Here is a 27,731-nt window from a genome sequence, read left to right as displayed (position 1 = left end):
AAACCCTACGAAGAAAGTTTTAACACAAAATTTTACCGATGTATACCTAGACAATCCACTTATCTCGTAATCCATTGAATCTTTTGTTCAGAGTATAATAATAATAATAATAATTGTTGGCACAACAATCCATATTGGATCAGGGCCTTGAAGTGTGTTAGAGCACTTCATTCAAGACCGTAACGGTACACCACAGTAGACTGTAGGAGGCAATGTGGTCAGCATTGCGCTCGCCCGAGATTATTACCCTGATTTGACTCAGGTACTCATTCACAGCTGAGTCGACTGGTATCCGACGTCAAATCACGATACAAATCCCACTGCCGCCAGCGAGATTTGAACCGGGACCTTCCGTACGACAGCCTTGTGCTCTAACCACTCAGCTATCCGAGAGAGTACGCCGACCAAAATTGGAAGTATAACATGAAACAAAGGTGTATGGACAAAATATTAATAATTTTTAGATAAAGCTAAATATATTTAATTTAAAACTGTTTATTTGAATAAATTCATTACCTTTTTCAGGCTTAATTTTATTTCACAGCTCAAGTAATTCATACTGATCAGCAAATACCTAAAAAAAGCAAAAAAAAAGAAAACTAAAATGTCCCCATAGACCCCGCCGTTCATATAAGTTCTCTATATGATGATTACCAACACTGATGCTTTGTGGTTCTAGGATAAAATTAATGGGGGTTTTCAGGTATATTTCCAAAGAATGGTAATAAACTATTATTAACTTTATTTGTTTTTAAGCTTTTGTGTAAAACAAAACCTTATTAAAACTGATTCACTGTCTCTCTGTCCGTCTGCCTGTCACTTTTCTCCAAAAAGGTTAAACTGATCCGAACGATCTTTGGTGGACATATGGAAACTATGAAATCCCACACATACAGTGAGTGACATAAATTTACGTGGAGTTTAAAGGGGGGATCCCCATACATGTAAAGGGAGATGTAAAACCTTTTTTCGTCGAATACAGTCATATGGGGTATTAAATCAAAGGCCTCAATTAGTACTTTCCGAATCTGATAGTAGTTTTGACGTGAATTGAAAAGTGCGCGAAAAAGTAGTTAAAATGTACGTACTCAAAGTGAGACAGGACTCGTTTCCGGAAACTACCCAACCCAAAAATCCAAAGAAAATCAGGAAGGTGCGCTTAGATGAAATCTAGGCCTCAAAATATGTCCCATTCCGATATCATCTCATTCATGAAAATCCTGCTATTAGTGTCAACGTTATAGCATGAACTTATCAATTTTGTGCGAATTTACCGCATCTTAAGCCATACAAATAAGATGCTGACGTCATAATTAATGAGAATAATTGACATTCGAGTGAAATATTAAAATTCCAATTATGAAGAATCCATTTCTCCCCAACCCTTTTTAAGGTTTTGTGTGAAACAAAACCTTATTAGAATCGATTCGATGTCTGTCTGTCCGTCTGTCTGTCTGTCCGTCTGTCTGTCTGTCTGTCTGTCTGTCTGTCACAGCCGATTTATTTGGAAACGACTGGACCGATTATCACGAAAATTAGTAAGAGTATGTGATCTGCCGTTCCCTTCACATACAGCAAATGGCTCTAAATATGACCACCAAAAAGTGTAACAGGTCTCGTTCTCAGAACCTATCCAACCGAAAAATCCGAAAAAAAATCACAGTAGTGCATCTCTATGAAATCTAGGCCTCAAAATATATCCGGTTCCGATATCTGCACAAATAAAGTTAATAATAAACATTTTAGAAATTTACCCGGCACCCCCTTTATATTCATCACAGAAGTACAAAATTTAGCATAGATATAAAGAAGAACATGGTGTACAATTCGGTCAAGTTTGAAGAAAATCCAACTATTATTAACAAAGTTATAGGGGGTGAAACTTTACAATTTTTTGTGAATTTCGTGCCCTCTACAACCTGCATGACGTCATCATCACATATCAATTCGCCAATACCACAACGAAGTAAGTTCGTATGAATTGGGTGGAAAAGGATTATTTTGTTTTAGTTTTTAAGTCATTTGTATGTGAATATCAATTATTCCAACGAGGCATGTGTGTATGTAGGTACATTATATATGCGTGTTAATGAACTTTGCGGGTAGTGCCTAATTCGGATAGATATAAGAAGTAAATCGGAAATATGGGTACGATCAGTTTATATACGTGCCTATATGTGTACAGTATTGGGAAATAGGCAATTTGTTTGTTTAGGGTGAACGTAACATCTACGGCTGTAGTATGTACATACGTCTCGTAGTTTTGTAGCTGTATACGGATAGAAAAATGTGCGTTGAAATTTCTTAGATAAGATGAACACAAAACCTTTATACCCGAAGCGCGAGCTTCCGGTATTCCGACTTGTTTAAATCTATTGTAGGTTGTCTTCTTCACATTTGTTAATAATACTGGGCTTCTTGACCACTATCAATATAGTGCTTTACAGATCAAGTTATTTGTGTTTTTAAGAAGTAGAGGGCAATTGAATTTTTAACTATGGACACAGAGAACTGTCAGGTACTCGTTATTCCTCACATAAGGGGACGATGTGACCTGAAACGTCTAGCTTCTGGTTTCCCGACTTGTTATTTATTTATTGATATCGAGGCCTAGATTTCTGAAAACGAGATCTGCTTCACTTTTTGGTGCATACATTGTGAGCCCTCACTCCCTCATGTTTCACCCAATATCAGGAATATTCGAATTCGAATTCGAAAAGTACTAATAGGACATATTCTTTGAAATAAAATTGCTCATCACGTTTCGCACGTACGAGTATGGCGAGCCTTTCTTCAAACTCAGCAGAAAGTGCTATATGAAAAGGGATTCACAAACTGCATGTTCTCACCAAACTTTGTGACAATCGGTTCAGCCGCGTTTGAGTAAATCGTTTTATTTTACACAACCCTTTAAACCCGAGTTTGATTTGAAAAAAAATTGGTAGAGGATCTTAGGGTAGAGTGCAAAATCAACCATGAAAATGCTGCCGTTCGTTGGCTGGGAAATAAGTTGTTATCTACATTTGTTGGAGATTAGCCAATTGAAACCTGCCATCGAGGTAGAAGCAGCCCTTGAAATGACAGGCAATTGGAAGGCGCCAAGAGTTGACAAAATTCAAAACTTCTGGTTGAAGCGGTACTTTTCCTAATCCCCAAGGAACAGAGTGCCTCTTGCCGTCCAAAATGTCGACCAATTAATTGTCTTCCTACCATCTACAAGGTTTTCACTTCAGTTCTGTGCACGAATATCTCAAACCATCTTGATGAACCACCCGAGACGTACAAACTGCTTTCATTCAGATCGAGCAGGCGGCGCGAGATCTTGGGCTGCACATCAATGAAGGCAAGGCCGAATATATGGTGGCAACGTCAGCACCGAAGACGAATCAACCAACAACATCAAACCGCACTGGCCAAACATAAACACGAAGAAGAATAAGGACAGGAGAATACAACTTTGAGACCGTTCACAATTTCTCCTATCTAGGGTCGAAAATCATAACCGATAACAGCTACGATGATGAAATTCGCACACGGTTGTTATCAGCGAACAGAGCCTATTTCAGCTTACGAAAACTGTTCCCCTCGAAACGTCTCACCATAGGGTCAAAGCTCTTACTGTACAAGACAATGATTTTGTCAGTCCTCATGTATTCCTCGGAAACTTGGGTTCTTAGCAAGAAAAATTGCGAACTCTTGGCCGCATTCGAGAGAAGAATCCTCCGAAGAATTTTTGGCCCCCTATATGAAGATGGACGATTCCGTAGCCTACACCATGACGAAATCTATGAGCGATACCATGACCCTCCGGTTGTGGATAAAATCCGGCTCAATAGGTTACGGTGGGCGGGTCACTTAATCCGTATGGATGGGGATGATCCCACCCGGAATGTCTATAAGGGCAACATCTATGGTAGAAAAAGAAGACGAGGCAGACCCTGCCTAAGATGGAACGATGGCGTAGGTCAGGACGCCAGACAGCTTTTAGGGATATCGAATTGGTGGACCTCGGCGCAAAACCGTGATGTCTGGAGTTCCTTATTAAGGCAGGCCTAGACCGGATACCGGTTGTTGCGCCGTTGATGATGATATTGATGTTCATAAATTGATAGCTGAGGAGCAAAAGGGATATGTAAAAGGCTCTCGAGAATGTAAAGAACAGCTTATAATCGACACGGTAGCTGTAAAGCAGGCTGTCTACCAAATAAGAAATATCTCGGCAGCCTACATCGATTATAAATAAGCCAATCCATATCGCCTTCGTGGTTACTACAAACCCGAATGTCGTTCTTCTCCTGAGAACAGTAATGAAGAAATGGAGCACGAAGCTATCGGTATCCTTGCAAACATCAGGACAGATACAAGTCAGGCGTGGTATTTTCCAGAGCGACCCTCTAAGCCTACTGTTTTGTTCGGATTTGAATTCATTATCCCATCTTTTGTATGAAAGCAAACACGGGTTCCAAGTCAAACATGGCATATTGTCGAAATGTATTATACATAAAGTAATTTAATGTACATTGACGACACCAAATTGAATGCCATCCAGTTCAGCAGGGATATCGGCAGGCAGTTGGGTTTGCGGAAATGTCAGATAAAAACAATTGTTCGGGGTAAACACAGCGACAACGAAGGATGCAGCCAAAATAACATCCAAATTGAGGGTATGGATTCGGACGACATCTACCAATACCTCGGCATATTGCAAGCAACAACACTTGCTGTGGTAATAATCATATCTAAGTTGCTGGGGGAATTTGAACGGCGTCTGGATCTTGTCTTGAAAACTGAGCTGTTTGGGAAAAATAAAATCATGACAACCAACACCTTCGCCATTCCCGTCCTTCTATATACTTTCGGTGTGATACAGTGGAATAATACGGATTTAGAATCTGTCAATAGACGGGTAAGGGTAGTTCTTCCAAACAACGACATGCACAATAGAGCTGCCGAAAAATTGAGGACTACTGTCTCACGACATCAGGGACGAAGGGAGACGTAATTTGAAAACATTGCACTATAATGAAGTGCATTCTCTTCATGAGTTTTTCTTCGAGAAACAATCCTCTAGCCAAATACATCAGGCTACCGTCATGGCAGCTAATAAATGATCTCCTTTAAACTTGAAAAGCAGAGAATGGGATCCCATGTCGAATGTTACTTCAGTCCAACAGAAGATCCACATGTGGAAAGACAATTTGTTGCCAAGCAACAACGAACGTCGAAGCCTTCAACAAATGGTTGACTAATGCTGTACTTTTCTATGAGACCGAAGCATTTCTAATTTCAATTCAGGATGCTTCGCTCCCAAAAAATAATAAACAGTACGTTATTAACGATGCCTCAATAACCAGCTCCAGGTGTAGGTTATGCATATCCAACACATAATATCCCCATACATGTGAATGGAAGGTGCAAAGTTTTTTTTCATACAATGTGGTCATGTGGGGTATCAAATGAAAGGGCTCAATTAGTACTTTTCGAAACTTCCATATTTGATATCGGGTGAAACATAGGGGAGGGCGCAAAATACGGCCATACAAAAAACAGGTCTCGTTCTCAGAACCCATCCAACCGAAAAATCTGAAAAAATCACAGTGGTGCATCTCTACGAAATCTAGGCCTCAAAATAGGTCCGATTCCCATATCTGCACAAATAAAGTTAATAATAGTATATTAACACATTTTAAAAATTTACCGGGAAACACCCTTTATGTCCATTCTAGAAGTATGACATTTGTCGTGGGTGTAAGGGATAACAGTGCACAACAAAGTTAGAGAGGGTGAAATTTTACTATTTTTTGTGAATTTCGTGCATTTTACAACGTGTGTGACGTCATCTTCACATATCAATTCGTTAATACCACAACGAAGTAAATTCATATGAATGGGGTCGCAGAGAATTATTTTGTTTTAGTTTTTTAGTCATCTTTATATGAATATCAATTACTCCAAACAGACATTTATGTATGTGGGTATATAGTATATGCGTGCTAAGGAAGTTTGCGGGTAGTGTCTAATTCAGACAGATATATTTGTACATTAGACCAGTCGTATTTAATATGCGTACTATATATGTACATATGTATGCTTTTGTGCACGAAGTAAATCGGAAATATGCGTACGACCAATTTATATACGTACATGTATATGTACAGTATTCGGAAATGTTTGTTTAGGGTGAGGATAATATCCACGGTTGTAATATGTACGTATATTTTGTAATTTGGAAAAGAATGAATGAATGATGAAAGAATATGTTGGATTTGTAGCTATATACGGATGGAAAACTGTGCATTGAAGTTTCTTCCAAGAGATGAACACAAGACGTTTATACCCGAAGCGCGAGCTTCCGGTATTCCGATTTGTTTTTCTTTAACTAAATGATAAAAGTTTGCTTAAGAATATTTAAAAGCATATATACCCGTAAATATTTCTTTTTCAAATTATTTGACACACTGTAATTTTATTTTTGGAGGTTTTTTTACATCTCCAGTATATCTTATCTGAATTATATTAAATCGGAAAAACGGTTTTTATGTTGGGTAGATTCTGAGAATGAGTTTGTGAACAAGGGACTATTTTTCAGCCCTCTGCGTCGCTCCTTATGCATTAAATGTTCGAATTGGCACTAGTTTTGAAAAACACTAATCAAGGCCTTTCATTTGATATGCCACATAATTATACCCGTGAAAAAAAGTTAACACCCTCTCTTAGATTCTTTTATAAAAACTGACTTAAAAGGTGGAGCTCTACTTAGACAAACATATCTGCGAATATTCTAAAATTGTTTTAATTAATTACTCGTCCTATTCCTTTACCATTTCCGTGTCTTTGCTGACTGTCTTTACTTCTCGTTTTTAAAGTACTTACTTTAAAACTTGTCACGTATTGATCAAAAATGGGGCTTCCTTGCATAATTACTCCATATAATGGTATTGCTTTTGGCAAGGTAATTTGAAGATATTGTGTTGGTTCGTTCAGCATTGGTGACCAGCTACCGCTAGCGGTTTCCGTAGGCCTGCTGTTAAGTCGAGAAAATTGTGGCAGAAAACTTGATCCGAGGATACTGCTAGCAGTGAATACTGAATCAGGTAGTTTTGTATCACCATCAATTACTGGTGCAAGCCTAAAAAATAAAAAAATAATAAAACAGTCATGTTGTAAGCAGATAAATTCTACATTTCCAGGCTGCATTTTTTTGGTGGTGTCACAACGGTCGGAACGATGACAGACTTCTCCGTTACTAGGTCGCTAATTTCCACTTCCTCAACGGATGGAGTTGTAAAACCCTATTTAAACAGTCAGCATTATATTACTAATTAATTATTTATATATTAAAAACCTACCAAAACTAGTTCTTCTTTTTCGCAAGGTAATTTCGAACAGACATACGAATTATCTAGGCACTGGCAGATTTCGCATTCAGATTCCTCGAATATATCATTTGGCTAAAAAAAATTATATGTTTAGTTCACATAATATCTAATTAACTATATATGGTATAAAATGGAAACTTAGATCAGTAAGAAAAACGCATATTGCTGAATAAAGTATCAAAAAGCAACCATAGAATATACTGATGGTTTGAGTTCGCCTGCATCCTTATTATTTGTTGTTGTGGTGTGTCTTTTCAAGGAATAAAATTGTAAATTGTCAGAGGTTTTATGTGGAGCTCAAGTGTAGTTCGACAATATTAGTTTTGTTGTAAGAAAGTGCTAATCAATGCCTTTCGAACACAAAAGCAAGTCAGGAAACCCGAACCTGGACGCATTAGGGATGAAAAGCATTTTCCCATTGGTACCTAGCTCGTAACCATTATCATCATCAACGGCGCAACAACCGGTATCTGGTGTAGAATTGCCTTAGTAATGAACTCCAGGCATCCCAGTTTTGCGCGCAGCTCCACCAATTCGATATCACTAAGAGCTGTTTGGCGTCCTGACCTACGCTATCGTTCCATCAGGTCCTCCTTTTCTACCACAGATATTGCCATTATAGACTTTCCGGGCAGGATCATCTTTACCCATACGGATTAGGGTATCCGCCCACCGCAGCCTGTTGAGCTGGATTTTACCCACGACCAGACGGTCGTGGTATCGCTCATAGATTTCATTGTTAAGGAGGCTGCGGAATCCATCTTCGTGTAGGGGGATTCGGAGAATTCTTCTCACGAACGCGGCCAATAGTCCGCATTTTTTCTTGCTAAGAACCGACGGTAAGATTCGACCCTATGGTAAGACGTTTCGAGCGAAACAGTTTTTGTAAGCCGAAATAGGTTTTTTGGCAACAAACAACCGTTCGCCGACTTCATCGTCATAGCTGTTATCGGTTGTGATTTTCGACTCTAGATAGGAGAAATTTTTAACGGTCTCAAATTTGTAATCTCTTATCTTTATTATTCTTGATCGACCAATGCAATTCGATGTTGTTGGTTGTTTCGTTTCTGGCGTTGACGTTGTCACCATGTGCTCCGTCTTGCCTTCATTAGTGTACAGTTCAAAATCTAGCCTCGCCTGCTCGATCTGGATGAAGGTAGACTGTACAATTCGGGTTGTTATTCCCATAATATCCATATGGTCAGCATAGGCCGGTAATTGGGTGGACTTGAAGAGGGTGGTCTCAGAGAGAAAAACTGGTCTGTTGCTGATTTGCCTGGAGTGAAGCCTCTTTCGTATGGGCCAATGATGTTCTCGGCGTACGGGGCTATCCAACCTAGCAAGATAGCGGAGAATATCATATAGATGGTACTTAGCAACGTGATACTTCTATAATTGCTGCACTGCGTGATATCTCCCATTTAGTGTATGAGACAGATAACGCCTCGTTGCCATTTATCAGGCATTTATTCGCTGTCCTACGAATTGAGCATCAGTTTATGAATCGCTGGCGCTGGCTATAATTCCATCGGCTCCTGGCGACTTATGATTTTTAAGCCACTAAGTTGCAAGGACAGTTTCTTCTATACTTGGTGGTGGCAGCATTTGTTCGTCGTCTTCAGTTGGCAAGACCTCCAACTTGCCGATATTTTGGAAATTGAACAGTTCATCAAAATACTCAACGCGTCGCTCCAATATGCCCCATCAAACGCGAATGCCCGGAGGTAACCAATGTCTGGATTGGTATCACCTCCGCGAACTCCCGAGGCCAAAAACTCGCTGTGGCGGAAGTTGCCGAGTAATACGCGAGGAAGCTTCTAAACAGTGGGAAAATAAGAATTGGTTGGGTGTGTGTAGGATACGAATTCGGGCCGCCCCAACCAAATGTTACAGATATTTGGATTATGGGCACACATCTGCAAACTGTCGGGGACCTGACAGAAGGGCAACATGCCGTAAATACGGACAGGCAGGCCATAAAGCGAACACCTGCAATGAAAAGGAAAGCTGCGTCCTATGCAGGAACCGTGGAGCATCTGATGAGAACACTGTGAGCCCGGGGCAGAATTGGAAAGAACTCATAGCGCATCCTACAGATCAATATGCACCGGAGTGCAACCGTTCACGAGTTGCCAGCGCAGTTCGCTGCGGAGACCAAAACTGATTTAGTACTCATCAGTGACCAGTACCGAAATAAGGACCTAGTTTTATGGCATCCAGACATATCAGGTACCGCTGCCATCTGGGTTCGGGACGGCACCCTCCTGGGGGTTCTTGCCCAAGGCCGAGGGGACGGTTTTGTCTGGATTCGGTGTTCAGGGATAACGTTTTTTAGTGTCTATCTTACGCCGAATGAGACGATGCCGGATTTTCGTCAGAGGCTTGATGCTTTGGAGGACGCTATCTTAAGCACGGATGGGTGGATCTTGGTCGGGGGTGACTTCAATGCTAGGGCACTTGAATGGGGCATGTCTCACACAGATTCCAGAGGGAAACGAATTCTGGAAATGGCGGCGAGAACAGGACTGGTAGTTCTAAGCACCGGATCCACCACGTAACCTTCGCGTCGGAATCACTGGTGCCGCTGGTGGACGGGTGGCGAGTTCTGGAAGACTTCTCGGCAAGTGACCACCAATACATTGCTTTCGAAGTGGTGGACATAAACTCTCCGTGTGCGCCACCTCAGCGATCTTTCTGTGCATGGAACGTCGCGAAAGTGAACACCGGGAAGTTTGTCGAAACTCTGGGAACAGGTGGGGTAACGCTGGAGGGTACTCCTGGGGTCGGTGGCGCCGCAGCTAACACTGTCGTAAATTCAGTTATGAACCTTATAACGACGGTCTGCGGAGCCTCCATGCCCAGGAAGAAATCGAGGCGCGTCAAACCTTCCATGTATTGGTGGACAGTGGAAATCGCAGAGCTCCGGAAGGAGTGTCACAGGCTCCGCCGCTTAACACAACGTCTAGGCGACCGGGAGGAGGCATGTACCATAATGATGGAGTACAAATCAGCCGAAAGGAGACTCCGAAGCGCAATAAATAAGAGTAAAGCTCGCTGCTGGAAGATCTGGTCGACGAGGTGAATGGGGATTCGTGGGGACTCGGTTATAAACTTGTAACCCGAAAAATCGGGGCTCTGCGGAAACCCTGTTCATTTAAGGCCGAGCAGATGGACCGCATTGTTAGGGCACTCTTCCCTGCGCACCCCGTATGGGATGGGGACGTCGGCGCGGAGAGCGCAGAGGATTGTCCACTTTTCTCTATAAAAGAGTTGGAACAGGCAGTCCTCTCTATGAAAAACAAGAAGGCGCCAGGACCCGATGGTATTCCAGCAGAGTTATACAAACTGGTATTCCAACACCGGCCAGACCTACTGCTCGGCGCATTCAACGCTTGCCTGAAAGAGGGCACTTTCCCTGCTCGTTGGAAAGTTGCGAGGCTTGCGCTGATCCCTAAAGGGAAAGGCGACCCCGAATTGCCGTCTTCATACCGTCCACTATGTATGCTTGACACTGCTGGGAAAGTGCGCGAAAAGCTCATCAGAAGTAGACTCGCTGAAGCGATACGCGCTGCCGGAGATTTATCTCCCTGGCAGTTTGGTTTTCGGGCAGGGAGATCGACAATTGATGCTGTCCTGCAAGTCGTGGACGCCGTTCGACGAGCAGAGGCACATAGCCGCCGAACTCGACGGGTGGTGCCCCTCGTAACACTTGACGTCGGAAACGCCTTTAATTCCGTAAGATGGAAAGACATTCTGGGTACCCTAGACAATACTTTCAACGTACCGAATTATCTCTTACGAATTTTGAGGGACTATCTGAGGAACCGGTCCCTGCTCTATGAAACACTAGAGGGTCAAAGGTGGACGGAGGTCACGTCAGGGTAGCACAGGGATCCATCCTAGGGCCGGACCTCTGGAACGCTACCTATGACAGTCTACTTAAACTCGACATGCCAGAAGAGTCGCGCCTGGTCGGCTATGCAGATGATGTCGCGGCGCTTGTTGCTGGGCGCACTGTCGAACAGGCGCAAAGCAGACTCGGCATATTGATGCGACGGTAAGCGGATGGATGACTACTCAACCTTGCACTCGAAAAAATCGAAGTAGTCATCCTGACTAAAAAGAGAATTCCGACCCTGCGTCCCATATCGTTCGGCGAGTCGATAATCGAGTCAAAATCAGCGGTAAAGTACCTCGGGTTGGCTCTTGACTCAAAGATGAGTTTTTCTGAGCAAATCAAAGCAGCAGCGAACAAGGCTGCAGCTGGAGTTTCGGCGTTAAGTAGGCTAATGGCAAACATTAGAGGTCCTACGTCTAGTAGGCGAAGTCTCCTGATAAGTTCAACCCAGTCTGTCCTGCTCTACGGCGCAGAGGTATGGGCTGCCGCTCTTAACAAGGAGATACATCGTAAACGCTTCGCGTAAGTACAGAGACGGGGAGCTTTACGGGTGGCGTCTGCTTACCGCACTGTCTCTGAACTGGCCGTGATGTTGATCGCGGGAGAAATCCCCGTTGCCCTTCTTGCTAGGGAGCGTCAGGCCATATACAAGCGGAAGGGAGATGAGCCAAGGATGGTGGTTGCTCGCGAAGAACGACAACACACTGTAGATGAGTGGCAGCTCTCTTGCCAAAATGAAACTACAGGCAGATGGCCTGCGCGGCTCATCGGCAACTTAGGTGCGTGGCTAAATCGGAAGCATGGTGAGACTGACTATATCCATACCCAATTTTTAAGTGGGCATGGAGGTTTTCAGTCTTACCCGCACAAGATTGGCAAGGCGCCATCTCCGGATTGTGTGTTTTGCAATGAAGTTGTGGACGACGCCCACCACACTTTCTTTTCTTGTGGAAGGTGGGATGGGGTTCGTCAGCAGCTCTATTTGAGCACACGGGATCTCTCTCCAGACAACATTGTTGAAGAGATGCTGAGGACTGCTGACAGGAACCATGTTGACCATTACGTTCGGACCCTTCTCGTTGCTAAGAAGATAGAACTCGACCGGTGGAGGAGCCGGATTGCAGGGGGTTCTTTGAACTAGCAGTTCCCTTCCTCCTCTCCCCTCCCGTTGGTGAAAGGAATTCCCTGATTTGAAGGCTCCGCAACGCGGAAGAGTTTGGGGACTAGCCCGAAGTAATGTGACAAACGGTTCCAGGCTAGCTCTCTGACGATGGGGAGGTGTTTAGTTGGTAGTCCGACGACGCAGCGAATCGGGAGTCCAACACTGTGTGCGTAAATGCATTCACCTACCCTACCCCCGAAAAAAAAAATTATGCCCCTTCTGTCGGAAATCAGATACGCTTAATTTTCTCAGCAAGAAGAGCATCGAGATTAATAAGGCTTCATGCTGCTGGCTTGTTGGTAAAACTTCCGCGCGTGATGCGGTTGGTCCCTGTACTTCTCCAGTTCACAACTTGTTGGTTCTTATTGGCTCCCTTTTTCGGCCTGTGAAGTCGCTTCTCCTCTCGCCGAGCTGACGTGCAGCATTGCGGCTGGGGCCAAGTATGTTTGTGGCCATATTCTCAGGTGGTTGTGAAGATCATTTGTAGATGCTCCATCTTTAGGAGCTGCGGTTATTGCGGCATCGATTTCCTTTTGATAGATGTTTCAGAGGGCTGTATTGTGAATGGCTTCAGTATTCATTCTCACCTGATTTTCAGAGGGGATTGTAGGCGGTATTGTAACTCAAGCCCGGAGCAATATGCCGACGAGATAGTGATCCGGGTCTGGCCCTCCTATATGTTCAGACATCCGTCAAGGCTGAGAGGTGGCGGCGTCCAATCAACATGTGGTCGATATGGTGGGAAGTGGTCCCGTTTGTAGAACCCCTAGTTCGTAATGCTTATGCATTTAATATATATTGGTGGTCAAAGGGTAGTATAGGTCCCAGGGCGAAACGTGGATTGGTACCCACGATGGAGCATAAGACCTGGGAAATGACTGCTGAACCAACACCAACAGCTCTACTACCAAACCCTATCTCCACCTCCACGTGGTGACCGCTGGGAGCTCTTTCGTAACGAAAAGCTGCAGACGGAGAAGGATGAAGGCGAGTCTCCCGCGCCTAAAAACGGGTCAAACTGTACCAACTGCTCCTCCAGGTTGGGGGTTGGATAGGGCTGACAACCCTACACGGAAAACCGATGTTACGGAGCCACGAAAGGAGCCTCGGACAGGATGGACTTTACAACGACGAACCCGGCAACGACAACGAACTAACGACTTGCGCATTTTTTCATGGAACGTGCACTCCCTGTACAGAGATAAAGCTGACGAGCAGCTAGCCGATACCCTGTCCCAATATAGGGCTGATATAACAGCGTTAACAGAGGACCTGGAGATGAAGCATCAACAAATGATCTTCACAATCACCTGAAGAACGTTATCATGGATACGGCCACAAACATACTTGGTCCCAGCCGCAAAAGAAGTTGGAACGGCTGATTTGACGATGAATGTAAGCTAGCAATGGAACGGAAGAATGCTGCATACCGAGTAATGTTGCATTCTCAAAGAACGCGGGCACGCGCAGGGACTTATCACAAACTCCGTAAAGCGGAGAAGCGGCTTCACAGACGTTAAAAGGAAGCGTGGGAGAACCAACAAGTCTGTGGACTAGAAAAGTACAGGGAGCAACCGCACCAGGCGCGGAAGTTTTACCAACAAGTCAGTAGGATGAAGCCTTATACTTATACTGATTTCCGACAGAATGGGTATATTAGAGCGATGGGTTGAGTACTTAGATGAGCTTCTGAACAACCAGAACATCGGCGAGTTGGAGGTCCCGCCAACTGAAAACGACGGACAAATACTGCCACCACCAAGTTTAGAAGAAACAGTCCGTGCAATTCACCGGCTAAAAAATCATAAGTCCCCAGGAGTCGATGGAATTACAGCCGAATTGGTTAAATATGGAGGCGACCAGTTACACCAAGTGGTTCATCAACTTGTGCTCAAGGTATGGGACAGCGAATCAATTCCTGACGATTGGCAACGAGGCACCGAAGACGAATCAACCGCACTGGTCAAACACGAAGAAGAATAGGGATAGGAGAATACAACTTTGAGACCGTTGACAATTTCTCTTATCTAGGGTCGAAAATCACAACCGATAACAGCTACGATGATGAAATCCGCGCACGGTTGTTGTCAGCCAACAGAGCCTATTTCAGCTTACGAAAACTGTTCCCCTCGAAACGTCTCACCATAGGGTCAAAGCTCTTACTGTACAAGACAATGATTTTACCAGTCCTCATGTATTCCTCGGAAACTTGGGTTCTTAGCAAGAAAAATTGCGAACTCTTGGCCGCATTCGAGAGAAAATACTCCGAAGAATTTTTGGCCCCCTACATGAGGATGGACGATTCCGTAGCCTACACAATGACGAAATCTATGAGCGATACAATGACCCTCCGGTTGTGGATAAAATCCGGCTCAATAGGTTACGGTGGGCGGGTCACTTAATCCGTATGGATGAAGATGATCCCACCCGGAAAGTCTATAAGGGCGATATCTATGGTAGAAAAAGATGACGAGGCAGACCCTGCCTAAGATGGAGCGATGGCGTAGGTCAGGACGCCAGACAGCTTTTAGGGATATTGAATTGGTGGACCTCGGCGCAAAATCGGGATGTCTGGAGTTCCTTATTAAGGCAGGCCTAGACCGGATACTGGCTGTTGTGCCGTTGATGATGATGATTTAATATATCAAACTATTTACTTTAATTTGCTCCTGACATTCAAAGTCTTAGACTTGTTACAGCTCCATTAGTAATGGTGCGATTGCCAGCAAACGTGGTAACACCCTGCTTTGCCGAATGCCGAATGGCTTTCCACTTTTCACGAATAGTGGGAGTTGTGTGTTTTAGGGTTCCGACTTAAGTGATTTCTGACAATAACGCCATCAAATAATTGATCCATTTCTAGTGCCCACACTGCCCGTTTTTTCCGTTAAAAAAGACTTAACATTTTAAGAGTTCCAACCATCCCACCAGATTTCGTGTCAGTCGGTATAATCGTTAGTACGTTTGACAGACAATGATGCGATTTTAATATTTTGTTTTACATAAATCTCCAGGTTGATCCTATTCCTACTGCATGCATATGCTTAGTTCAAGACCTGCTTTGAACTCAACATTAATTCATGCCAAGGTTGCGTGATGATCCTTTTTTCAGCTTAAAAAGCAGGTCAATAAATCAAATGCATAGAACTCTTGCTTTAAGGTGAGTTGAGTTCCTGATTAAAACCAAAATTGAATGTCTGATCGTAGTCACGGTCGCTAAAGAAGAGATCATCATGCTGCAGCAGGTGCATTTTGTGCTTTGAAAGTGTCAATATTTGATAAATCCAATGCTCCTGAACGGAGGAAAAACATCGACTAGGCAGTGACACCTTGGGTAGAATATTATCTGTAATTGGCCGGATAGCTCAGTGGTTAGAGCGCTGGGCTGTCGTACGGAGGGACGCGGTTCAAATCTCACTGGTAGCAGTGGGATTTGTATCGTGACTTGCCGTCGGACACCACTCGACTCAGCTGTGAATGAGTACCTGAGCCAAATCAGGGTAATAATCTCAGGCGAGCGCAATGCTGACCACATTGTCTCCTACAGTGTACTGTAGTGTACCGTTTCGGTCTTGAATGGAGTACTCTAACACACTTCAAGGCCCTGATCCAATATGGATTGTTGCGCCAACGATTATTATTATTAAGTCTAGGAACGTAAGTAAAATCTCTGTGTCCTGACAGGGACATTGTATTTGTGAATGAAGACCTCCGGGTCTCATCTCATCGAACTGCTAGGATTCGGGTTAGCTCCAGCACGTGCCGTCCGGTTCCACATATTATCTACCGCACTCGGTGTTTACAACTGCCAAACCTGTTAGAGGAATTTTGTTGGTTGACAGCTTTGGTGGCCATGCTGGTACCTAGGTGATACAACGCCGAACTTTCGTTGTAACAAGCCTTTGCTATGGAACGATTACTATTATTAATATTATAAAGGACAATATAGGGCATAATTCTGAGAAGTTTGATGCCAATGCCACTATTATTAATAAAGTTATGGAAGGTCAAAATTTTGCAGTTTGCGTGAATTTATTGCACTCTAAGACGTGTATGGTGTCATCGTCATATAAAGTGAAGTTATATGAAGATCAGTGTTGGAGACATATTAAGGAATATTTTGAATTTTTAGCTGTATGCAAGTGGAAAAACGTGGATAGAAAGTTTCACAAGACCCTAACCGTTTAGCTTCGGGTATTCCGGTAGGTAAGTATCGGAAAGAGAAAATTTCAAATTTAATTTAATATAATGTGAACTCTCATGAAGGGATACAAGAAGTAAGAATTAGGGTTTTGCAGAACTATGAAATTTCCTTGGAGTCAAAGAAAGAGGATGTAAAATAATATGTTTTCTCATTCAATGTAGTTTGCACTAAGTGGAGGATTCTGCTAGACTATACAATAAGAAATTTCTGCTAAGCTTTCAAACCTTGCATTGTTGTTGTCGTCTGTTCGATTTTTTGCATAAACTCAACACTTCATCAACCTTGTAGTCACGAATTCCAGACAAAACTTTTGGTTCGACTCATACATGGATAAAAATGATCGCTAGTTGCGCCGCTAACCACTGTCCTGCCGCAAGAAACATCTACCATTTCAGGGTAGTTCTTCTTATATTTGATGAATGGAACAGCCACTTCTTTTTGGACTATTTCACTACAATAATCCTTTATATTAAATTTTAAGATCACACCATTCACCCATCTTCATGAACGGCGTCTAATTTAAGAAGCACCGATTGGAGACACTTCAATCGATTTCTCGAATCCAGATTTATTTAAATCTAACTCCAAAACAAATCAGGAGACTGGGAGCTGGGCGCTTCAGGTATAAAGTTTTTGTGTTCATTTTATGTGGGGAACTCTTTAAGAACAGTACAATGTAAAATTTTCCTCCACTAATTGCTAATTTCACATATACATGTTGTACATATCAAAGGGATACCGGAAGCTGGGCGCTTCAGCTATAAAGTCTTTGTATTCATTTTATGTGAGGAACTCGTTAAGAACGGTTTTTCATAGCCAAAAATGTAAAATATTTCTTCACTAATTGTTCAATTGCTCTACCACGATCCGAAAAGTAAATTTTGAAGTGCGACAGATGTATCAAAACCGCCTCGTGCCTCTGTTGGTATTCATCAAGGAAGCATCCTCTCACCACTCCTCTTTGTTCTTGTCATGGACACCGTCACACGGGAAATCCAACGTCCAGCGTCAATCGATTACGAAGCACGGTCGTTCTTCCTTGAGAAACAGAACTAAATCGGGTCTCATGTGATTAACACTGTGGTCGGTGGCAATAGTGTGATCCCACAGTAGTTTGATCCGATCATTTTCCAAAATTTTCTGCGGAGTATACTTATAATAAGGATGGTAGGTTACCACTAAGTTATACTTCAACGCAAAGTTTTAATGGAGAATCTTGCAGACGGAGTTATGACTATTGGTGTACTCGGTACCGCTCAACATCCTGCACACAGATGTTCTGTGCTGGATGGTCTCCTCTTCACAGTTGCATAACCCACAACCGGAGTTGGTGATTGAGGAGTCGTGAAGAATGTACCGTCTATAATTTTTTGTTGGGAGCATCGTGAATTGAAGTTAGCAATGCTTCGATCTCATAGAAAAGTACACCATTAGTCAATCATTTGTTGGAGGCTTCGATGGCAATGCCTGTCAACAAAAACATGTTGATATGACCTCCGTGAATAGGTTTCTCTTTTCACATGTCGATCTTCTGTTGGACTGAAGTGACATTCTACATGGGATCCCATTCTCTGCTTTCAAGTTTAAAGGAGATAATTTATTATCTGCCATGAGGGTAGCCTGATGTATTTGGCTAGAGGATTGTTTCTCGAAGAAAAACTCACGAAGAGAATACACGTCATTATAGTGCAATGTTTTCAAATTAAGTACCCTCCTTCCTTCCTGATGACGTGGGATAGTAATCCTCAGTTTCTCGGCAGCTCTATTGTGCATGTTGTTGTTTGCAAGAACTACCCTTACTCGTCTATTGACAGATTCTAAATCCGTATTACCCCACTGTATCACACCGAAAGTATATAGAAGGATGGGAATGGCGAAGGTGTTGATTAATAATAATAATAATAACTCCGCCGAAGCCGGTCCCGAGCCCGGTTGTGAAAGGAGGAGGGATGGATAGCTTCAGTCTGAATGGCTGTACGCCACCGCAGCGTCTCAGGGGGTAGGTGAGGAAAGTGCAGGAACGTTGTAGTCTTGCAGATTACTCACTAAGGAAGCTATCTCAACACTTGGCAGCTAGGGATAAAATGCACTACCAAAAATGAGAAGAAGGTGAAATTTAAGGTCCGGTACGGATAACCGGCGGGAGTCGTCTGACTTGGTGACTTGGTCGGGCTCTCGTAATGGACAGTACGGCGTCGAAACCGCTAGCCGTGGGGCGGTTCGACGTCTAGGCGCCACGACGACCAGGAGCACAGCTCCGCCTGTTACAGCCGTTTCGCCACAATCTGTGGCGACCACATCGGCAGGTTCGCGTAGGAAGCGGATGAAATGGCCTGAAGAAATGAACCTCTTCATCATCCGCTCCTACTACGAAATAACGGCGGGGGCGGGTATCTTACCACCCCTTGTTGCATCAGAGATTCGTCGAGCGTTTCCTGCAATTCGCGCACGTGACTGTGCAGCGAGTCGCAGACCAATACCGCTTTATTACTCGCAGCGACACAATCCCGGCCACCATCAGGGAGCGTGTTCGACTTGAAGTCATCGGGGAAACTGGTGACCGAGAGTCGATGGGGGCAGAGGCGGCAGCATCAACAACACCACTCCGCACTGCAGGCAACAGTTTCAGTACTCGCCGAAGCAATCTTCTCAACCGTCCAGTTGAGGTTTGCGCTGAGGTTCGGGACGAATTCCAAAGAGCGTGTATAGAATTCTCGGATATGGATCCTTTGCATAGACCAGGTATTCCCAGGCTCTATGCATCTCCAGCAACTCCGGGAATTCAATCTCAAATCAATGATGAGATTGCATCTCGACTGTGTGCTGATATGTCGCTGCTGCAACTACAATCACTTGTGTATTGTGGTGCAGTTGCGGCTATCAGATTGCACTGTCAGTAGATTCGCTTTCGTGTTATTGGTATGAGTGACAAAAGAGATTCACCATGGAAAATTCGTCTGGAACGTCGGCGGGACTCACTAAGGCAGGACATTGCTAGACTGATGCAGATCAGCACTGGCAGTGCCAGCCGACGGGTGAGAAATAAAGTGCAGAGGGTTTACCGGAACTATGCCATCCCCTGTGAGACACCCGTAGTTGAAATTCTGGACACACTAACACAGAAACTTTCTGTCATATGCAGTCGGTTAAGATGGTATGGCAAAAGTTATTTCAGACGTGTCCAGAATGCAACATACGCGAGGAACCAGCGGAGCTTTTTCAGATCTCTCAACGAATCCCAACAGAGCGCCCAGACAGAATGTAACATACGCGAAGAACCAGCGGAGCTTTTTCAGATCTCTCAGCGAATATCAACAAAGTGTCAAGATACTATAGTTTTCGGTGACGGAAGCGAAAGAGTATTGGGGTGGACTTTGGGGGTTACCTGCCCAGCATGCTGAGTGGATCACCGCCGAAGGCACCCGCCATGCCAATACACCTGGCATGAATTTTGCGGATGTTACCGAAGAGGAAGTTCGACGAGCCATAAACATCTCGAAGAACTGGAGGGGTCCAGGTCTGGATCGGATGCAGAATTTCTGGTATAAGAAATTTACCAACGTACACAGTCCGTTGGCACGCAGTATAAATGAGGTCATGAGTCGGCCGGAGGAATTTCCACCTTTCCTCACTGCGGGGATTACCTACCTTATCCCTAAGAAGGACACGGTGCAGGACCCCGCAGACACGAGACCGATCACTTGCTTACCAACCCTCTACAAAATCATAACGTCCATTATTAGTGGAAGGATCAATGCGCACCTCGAGACCAACAACATTCTGTCCGAGGAGCAGAAGGGCTGCCGAGTTGGGTCAAGGGGTTGCAAAGAGCAACTCATTATCGACTCGGTAGTTGTAGGATAAGCAACTAGAGGCCAGAGAAACCTCTTCAGTTGCTATATCGATTATGCCAAGGCTTTCGATAGCGTTCCGCATACCTGGCTAATCGACATCCTACATCTGTATCGCATTGATTCGAAACTAATAAAGTTTTTGGCGACAGTCATGGAAGGGTGGCATACCACCTTATCGCTGCGTACATCTGAGGATGCTAATACCTCAGAGCCCATCCGTATACAGACGGGCATCTTCCAGGGTGATTCGTTGAGTCACCTTTGGTTTTGTATGGCAGTGAACCCCCTTTCATGGCTACTGAATGATGCTAGAGGGCATGGTTTTGCAATAAAATATGGCCTACGTTCTAAGTGCGAACTGACACACTTGATGTACCTAGATGACGTCAAGCTGTATGCTGGTACTGACAACCATCTTAAAAGTCTGTTGCGAATAATAGACATGTTTAGCCGTGATATTCGGATGGAGTTTGGATTAGACAAGTGTCGAATCCAAGCCATCCGCAAAGGTCATCACGAGCCGCATGCCGGACATAGCATTGGTGACCTCCACATCGAAGATATGATCGAGACAGACTTCTACAAGTACCTAGGAATTCTCGAGTTGGTGATCTGAAGGAAGCTCTGCTGTCCGAATTCCTGCGACGTGTAAAGCTGGTGCTGAAATCGCATCTCTCGGGGAAGAATAAAATAAGCGCGTTGAGTGTATTCGCCATCCCTTCACTGGCTTATGCATTCGGAATATTGCCGTGGACGAAGACCGACCTGGTAAACGTCCAGCGGCGGATACGGACAACTACTCGTATGTCCCAATTCCGAATGCATCACCCAAAGTCTGCCGTGGAGCGGATGAACCTGCCTCGTGACATCGGAAGGAGGGGCGTGGTTGACGTGGCGGCACAACATCATCGCCAAGTCGACTCGCTGCGCGCTTATTTTTACAGCAAAGAGCAGGCGAGTCCCTTGCATGCGGCTGTCTTTAAGGCAGACTGTCGATTGACTCCACTTAACTTGAAGGATCGATCTTTCAATCCTCCGAGTGGGGTGAAGTCGGACCAAGAGCAGATCGATGAATGGAAGTTGAAGGCAATGCACGGTAAACACGTGAATTGTCTTTGGCAGCCATTTGTCGATTTGCATCTGTCGAATAGATGGCTGTGTGCTGGGGAGCTCTTTGCTGAGTGGGAGGGGTTCATATGTGCCATTCAGGATGGCGTGGTCGCCATCCGAGCTTATAAAAAGCTCATTATGAAAGAACGGGTGGAGAACGACCAGTGCAGAATGTGTGGTTCGGCGTTAGAGACGTTGGACCATCTCAAATAATGTGTTTTTGTGGGGAGTTCTACTTCATTATTTCAATATGAAGAAAAAAGCAACCGAAAGTCATCGCATTTTGGTGGAAGTTTATGGTGACCATGCTCTATCTGAACGAACGTGTCAGAGGTGGTTTGGACGGTTTAAAAGTGGCAATTTTGATTTGGAAGACGAAGAGCGCGCCGGACGGCCAACAATTTTTGAAGATGAAGAATTAGAGACATTGCTCGACCAAGATCCATCGCAAATGGAAGAAGAACTTGGACAAACACTTGGAGTCACTCAGCAAGCCATTTCCAACCGTTTAAAAGCAACGGGAATGATCCGAAAGGTCGGAAGCTGGGTTCCGTATGAACTGAAGCCAAGAGACGTCGAACGCCGTTTTTTCACGTGCGAACATCTGCTCCAACGGCAAGAAAGGAAGGGTTTTCTGCATCGAATAGTTACTGGCGATGAAAAGTGGATCCACTACGATAATCCCAAGCGTCGGGCAACGTGGGGATAGCCCGGCCATGCTTCATCATCGACGGCCAAAGCGAATATTCATGGTGAGAAGATCATGCCGTGTATATGGTGGGACCAGCTGGGTGTGGTATACTATGAGCTGCTAAAACCGAACGAAACGGTCACGGACAAACTCTACCGACGTCAAATGATGCGTTTGAGCCGCGAACTCAAGAAAAAACGGCCGCAATACCAGCAAAAGCATGATAAAGTTATTTTGCAACATGACAATGCTCGTCCACATGTTGCACAGCCCGTTAAAACATATCTAGAAACGTTGAAATGGGAAGTCCTACCCTACCCGCTGTACTCTCCAGACATTGTTCCTTCTGATTACCATTTGTTCCGGTCGATGCAGCATGGCTTGGCTGACCAGCACTTCTCCAATTACGACGAACTCAAAAAATGGCTCCATGAGTGGATAGCGGCCAAGCAGGCTAATTTTTGGCGCGATGGTATCTATGAATTGTCCGAAAGATGGAAGAAAGTTGTGGCTAGCGATGGGCAATATTTTGAACAATGAATGTGTAACCAATTTTTCACAATAAAGCTTCAAATTTAAAGAAAAAACCGACAGAACTTATTTGCAGGCCCTATAATAATAATCGTTGGCGCAACAATCCATATTGGATCAGGGCCTTGAAATCCATATTGGATCAATGTATCATGTACACTACAGTACACTGTAGGAGGCAATGTGGTCAGCATTGCGCTCGCCCGAGATTATTATCCTGATTTGACTCAAGTACTCATTCACAGCTGAGTCGACTGGTATCCCACGGCAAATCACGATACAAATTCCACTGCCACCGGTGAGATTTGACCCGCGACCTTCCGCTACGACATCCCAGCGCTCTAACCACTTGAGCCATCCGGAAGGTGTTGATTGCCATGATTTTATTTTTCCCGAACAGCTCAGTTTTAAGGACAAGATCCAGACGCCGTTAAAATTCCCCCAGCAACTTAGATTTGATTATTGCCACAGCAAATGTTGCTGCTTGCAATATGCCGAGGTATTCGTAGATCCCGTCCGAATCCATACCCTCAATTTGGGTGTTATTTTGGCTGTATCCCTCCTTGTTGGTGTGTTTTCCTGGAACAGTTGTTTTTATGCGGCACTTCTCCAAACCTAACTGCATGACGACATCCCTGCTGAACTGGATGGTGATGTCCAGCAAGGAGCGAAGGTGGTTCTCGTCTTTGGCATACAATTTGATGTCGTCAATGTACATTAAATGGCTTAATGTACATTTCGACAAGATGCCATGCTTGACTTGGAACCCGTATTTGCTTTCATGCAAAAGATGGGATAGCGGATTCAAAGCCAAACAAAACTACAGTGGGCTTAGAAAGTAGCCTTGGAAAATGCCACGCCTGATTGGTATCTCTCCTGATGTTTGTGAGGATACCGATAGCTTCGTGTTCCAATTCTTCATTACGGTTCTGAGGAGGAGAACGACATTCGGTTTGATTTGATACAAGCGTAACACTTGTAGTAACCACGAATGTGATATGGAGTGAAAGGTTGATTTATAATCGGTGTAGGCTGTCGGGATATTTAATTTTTGATGGACGGCCTGCTTTACAGCGATCGTATTGATCATAAGCTGTTCTTTACAGCCTCGGGAGCCTCTTGTGCATTCTTTTTGCTTCCCAGCTATCAATTTATGAATATCAAGATGTTTTGAGATGAGTGAAACTGCGTGGGAAATTTGTTGCCTAGTTGGTAGGGCAACTCGAATATTTTTCACCATCACCCGGTATTGATTGACAACGTTCTGCTCCGGAACATGACTTAGTTCCAGGAAGCCGGCTATGAACGCGTCATAGAGTCGGTGTCTGTTTCCTGATGGATTCCGTTCTAAATGCCAGATACGCTAATAGGCGCGGTCGATAAATTCGTTAACTTGCTAACACCGCGCTAACACCCAAACCATACGACGCCTAGGTCTTCCATCCCTGGTGGTTGACGGCATAACCGCCAAAACATCCAAGGGCGAAGAGCCGCTCTGATGTTGTTGAACGACCCTTAACTTTCCTATTTGCTGCGTATATATACATATATATATGTATATATATATACCTGGCATAACAGGTTTATCCTCACCTGAGTTGCAAACGCAGAGCTGCATGCGACCAGGCGCGTGTCATGGGTTGCGGATAATGACATGACCCACCAGGTCAGCTACGAATATCGCAAGTTAATCTTGTAAATAAGTAGCCGCGGACAAGCAGAACGTTTCCCTTTGTGTTCGTCCTCCCTTACCGATTCTTCCCTTTCAGGGGGAGTAAACCTCCTTAACAAATCCGTAATCCGGGGTGAAGGAATCGACGCGCCTATCGGATGAATTGTAGCGACGTTACACTGTATTTCAGTGGCTCCCCTCCAAATACCTTCCCTACCTTCGGAGGTAACCATGGGGCATTGCAACATTGGGGCTCTGTTGCAGGGTTGACTGCTTCCCCAATACTCGTGGGAACAAAATTGGGGAAAATAATTCCATTTCTTTTGATAGGACCCCAGGGACGCGGAGACAGTACCCAACACGGTTAAGGGTCGTTCAACAACATCAGAGCGGCTCTTCGCCCTTGGATGTTTTGGCGGTTATGCCGTCAACCACCAGGGACAGGAGACCTAGGCGTCGTATGGTTTGGACGAACCAACTTAACGAATTTATCGTCCGCATCTATTACCGTGTCACGGGTTTGGAACGGAATCCATCAGGGTACAGACATCGACTACATGACGCGTCCATAACCCGATTTCCGGAGCTAAGTTATGTTCCGGAACAGAACGTCGTCAACCAGTACCGGGTGATAGTGAATAGCAACCGAGTTGCCTTACCAACTTGGCAACAAATCTTCCAAGAGGTTTCACTTGAGCTCGGTCTGGAGTCATCGAATTACCGGACTAGTCAAAGGAGTAACACAATTGCTCCACCTGTAAGGCATTCCATGAACCCAGTAGTCAGGAGAAGCTTAGTAACTGGAGATGCAGACCCAATTTATAATGAGGCTTTGACCGCATTCCAGGTCGCATTCACAGAGTATGCTGAGATTCTCCCAGACGCTAGGCCAAAGATCCCAAAACTGAAGTTTACTTCGGCAACTATTAACATTATTGCTGCCGTTCGCAGAGTTTTGGCTGATCGTTTGGCTAGCGAGATTACTGTTACAGAGGTTCACAGCCTGATCTGCATTGCAGCCGCAACGGTTATTCGTCTCCATAAACAACATCTTAGAGCGAATAACAGAGGTATGCGCAGAAGGACTTTACCGTTTGGGTGTTTCGACTCAACAAAAGAGTCGAAAAGTTGAAAAAGGAGATTGGTCGTGTGACGCAAGCACTCCTTGGAAATCCATCACCAAGAGTGCACAGATGCGTTGCGAACATCATTGGAAACTACCATCTGTCCAATGATTCGCCAATCGAAGAAATCCTCGAGGTGCTGAAGCAGAAACTTGCGGTATGCTCCAATCGCATCCGTAGGTATCAAAAAAGCTTTCAGCGAAGGACAGACAACACCTTGTTCTTCTAGAACCAACCGGGATTCTATAAAAATCTCACCAACTCAGATAGGGAAAGTAACCTCGATCTGGATCGGGCAGAAGACTTCTGGAGAAGTGCTTGGAGCGAATCCAGCCGTTGCAATTTAGAAGCAGCGTGACTCCCATACCTTATGCGAGGCCCTCCTCGAAATGACCATGCCTGACGTAACTGAAGTCGACGTTCAAGCAGCCCTTGACAAGGCAGGTAACTGGCTGAAGCGGTTCAAGAGCACTTACAGGATATTGGCAAATCAATTTAATCAGATGATTGTCGATCCTGATTTAGTTCCACTATTTTTCACAAAGGGGATTACTTTCCTCATCGCCAAGGAACAGGGTGCCTCTTGTCCTTCAAAATCTTCTTCTTTTTCTTCAGCCTTTGTCCCGTTCACAAACGGGCTCGGCTCGTCGTGATCGGCTTCGCCATTTGGCTCTCGAATGCCTGATCTGGGTGCAATCTTGAGGCTTTCAAATCCCCATCCAGCGTATCAAGCCACCGTTGTTCAGGTCTGCCTTTTGGTCGTTTACCATCGACTCCGATGTTCAGACCAATCTTGGCAAGTGAATTCTCGTTTGCACGAATTGCGTGACCATACCATCGAAGACGCCTCTGTCGCAACTTTTCCACGATCGGTGCAATCCCATAACGATCGCGGATATCCTCATTTCGAATGTGATCTAAACGTGTGACGACACTAGTCCAGCGTAGCATCTTCGTCTCCATTAGCGCAAGACGTTCATCTGGCACTAAGTGTTGTCGTAAAGCATGCCAGATAAGTTCGTGTGGTACACGATCAAACGCTCTCTCTAGATCCAGAAATGCAATGTAAAGAGGGCGTTGCTTCACACGGTGCTTTTCTATGAGTAACCGCGCAGCGTGTATTGCGTCAGTAGTTCCGCAGTTTTGGACAAATCCGGCCTGATTGACGGTTATTTCAACGATTTACGATCAACGATACGGTTGTCAAGAATGCGTTCAAAAATCTTCATGGTATGGAAAAGTAACGGGATCGGACGGTAATTTGAACATTCTGCTGGGCTACTTTTTTTTTCATATTGGAACAGTGGTACTTTCTTGGCAGTCAGATGGTGTTCTTCCTTCCTGAATAACCCGGTTAAAAAATTCACTGAGCCACAGTGTTGGGTCCCAGGTCTTCGCTTTCCAGAGCTCAGATGCGATGTCGTCAGGTCCTGTTGCTTTCCCCGATTTCATTTGTTTTATTGCCTCCTTGACTTCAGTTGCGCTGACTGGTGGAAGTGCTCCAAATGTCGGCAATGATTGTGGAAGTGGAGGATGAGTAAATTCTTCAGTTGAAATCTGCTCGCAGTATTTTCGCCATCTATCCGTTGCGGCTCGACGGTTGGTAAGCAAAGTACCGTTCTTGTCATTAACGCAACAGAAGTGGTCGATATCCTGTGTGCGTTCATTACGGCTTTTAGCAAGTCGATACAGATCGCTCTCGCCATTCCGAGTGTCCAGTTTATCGTAAAGATTTTTGAAATGGTTCGCTTGGGTGACAGCAAACGCTTTCTTTGCTTCCCGGTTGGTATTCTTATAAATTTGCCAATTAGCAGGCGTTTTATCGTCGAGAAATTTGTGGCAGAGGCGTTTCTTTTTACGGACCTTCATTTTAACATCATCATTCCAAAGCCAAGTGTCTCGGTTGATGTACCTCTTACCCGGCTTGGCGACCCCGAAGGTAGCGGAGGCCGCTTTGTGTCTTTCATTTGGTTCTATTATTCTTCCACATTCGTAATGGTTAGCAATCGTATGAGTGTTTCTTCTTTCTTCTCACCAAATCGCCACCATTTAACGCGCGGCGGGCCGGTGCGTTCCTCACGCTGTTTTATCGGTGGCTTAATTCGC

At 44.6% G+C, this 27,731-nt stretch overlaps 1 protein-coding gene across 1 annotated transcript in view; it reads right to left on the bottom strand.

Moving 5' to 3' along the window:
- The window catches only part of LOC119650231 (hemocytin), a 456,315-nt gene that overhangs the window by 100,718 nt on the left and 327,866 nt on the right, over positions 1 to 27,731 (bottom strand). The window contains exons 24-26 of the mRNA XM_038052810.1: positions 7,350 to 7,451; positions 7,183 to 7,292; positions 6,874 to 7,129 (exon numbers count right to left, since the gene is read on the bottom strand). Of these exons, the coding sequence (XP_037908738.1) occupies positions 6,874 to 7,129; positions 7,183 to 7,292; positions 7,350 to 7,451 (468 nt within the window). The remainder of the gene's footprint in view (positions 1 to 6,873; positions 7,130 to 7,182; positions 7,293 to 7,349; positions 7,452 to 27,731) is intronic.

The sequence above is a fragment of the Hermetia illucens genome, chromosome 2 (genome assembly GCF_905115235.1).
Source record: "Hermetia illucens chromosome 2, iHerIll2.2.curated.20191125, whole genome shotgun sequence".
NCBI classification, from domain to species: domain Eukaryota; kingdom Metazoa; phylum Arthropoda; class Insecta; order Diptera; family Stratiomyidae; genus Hermetia; species Hermetia illucens.
Note: the sequence above shows the minus strand (reverse complement) of the source record. Positions and strands in the feature narration are given on the sequence as shown.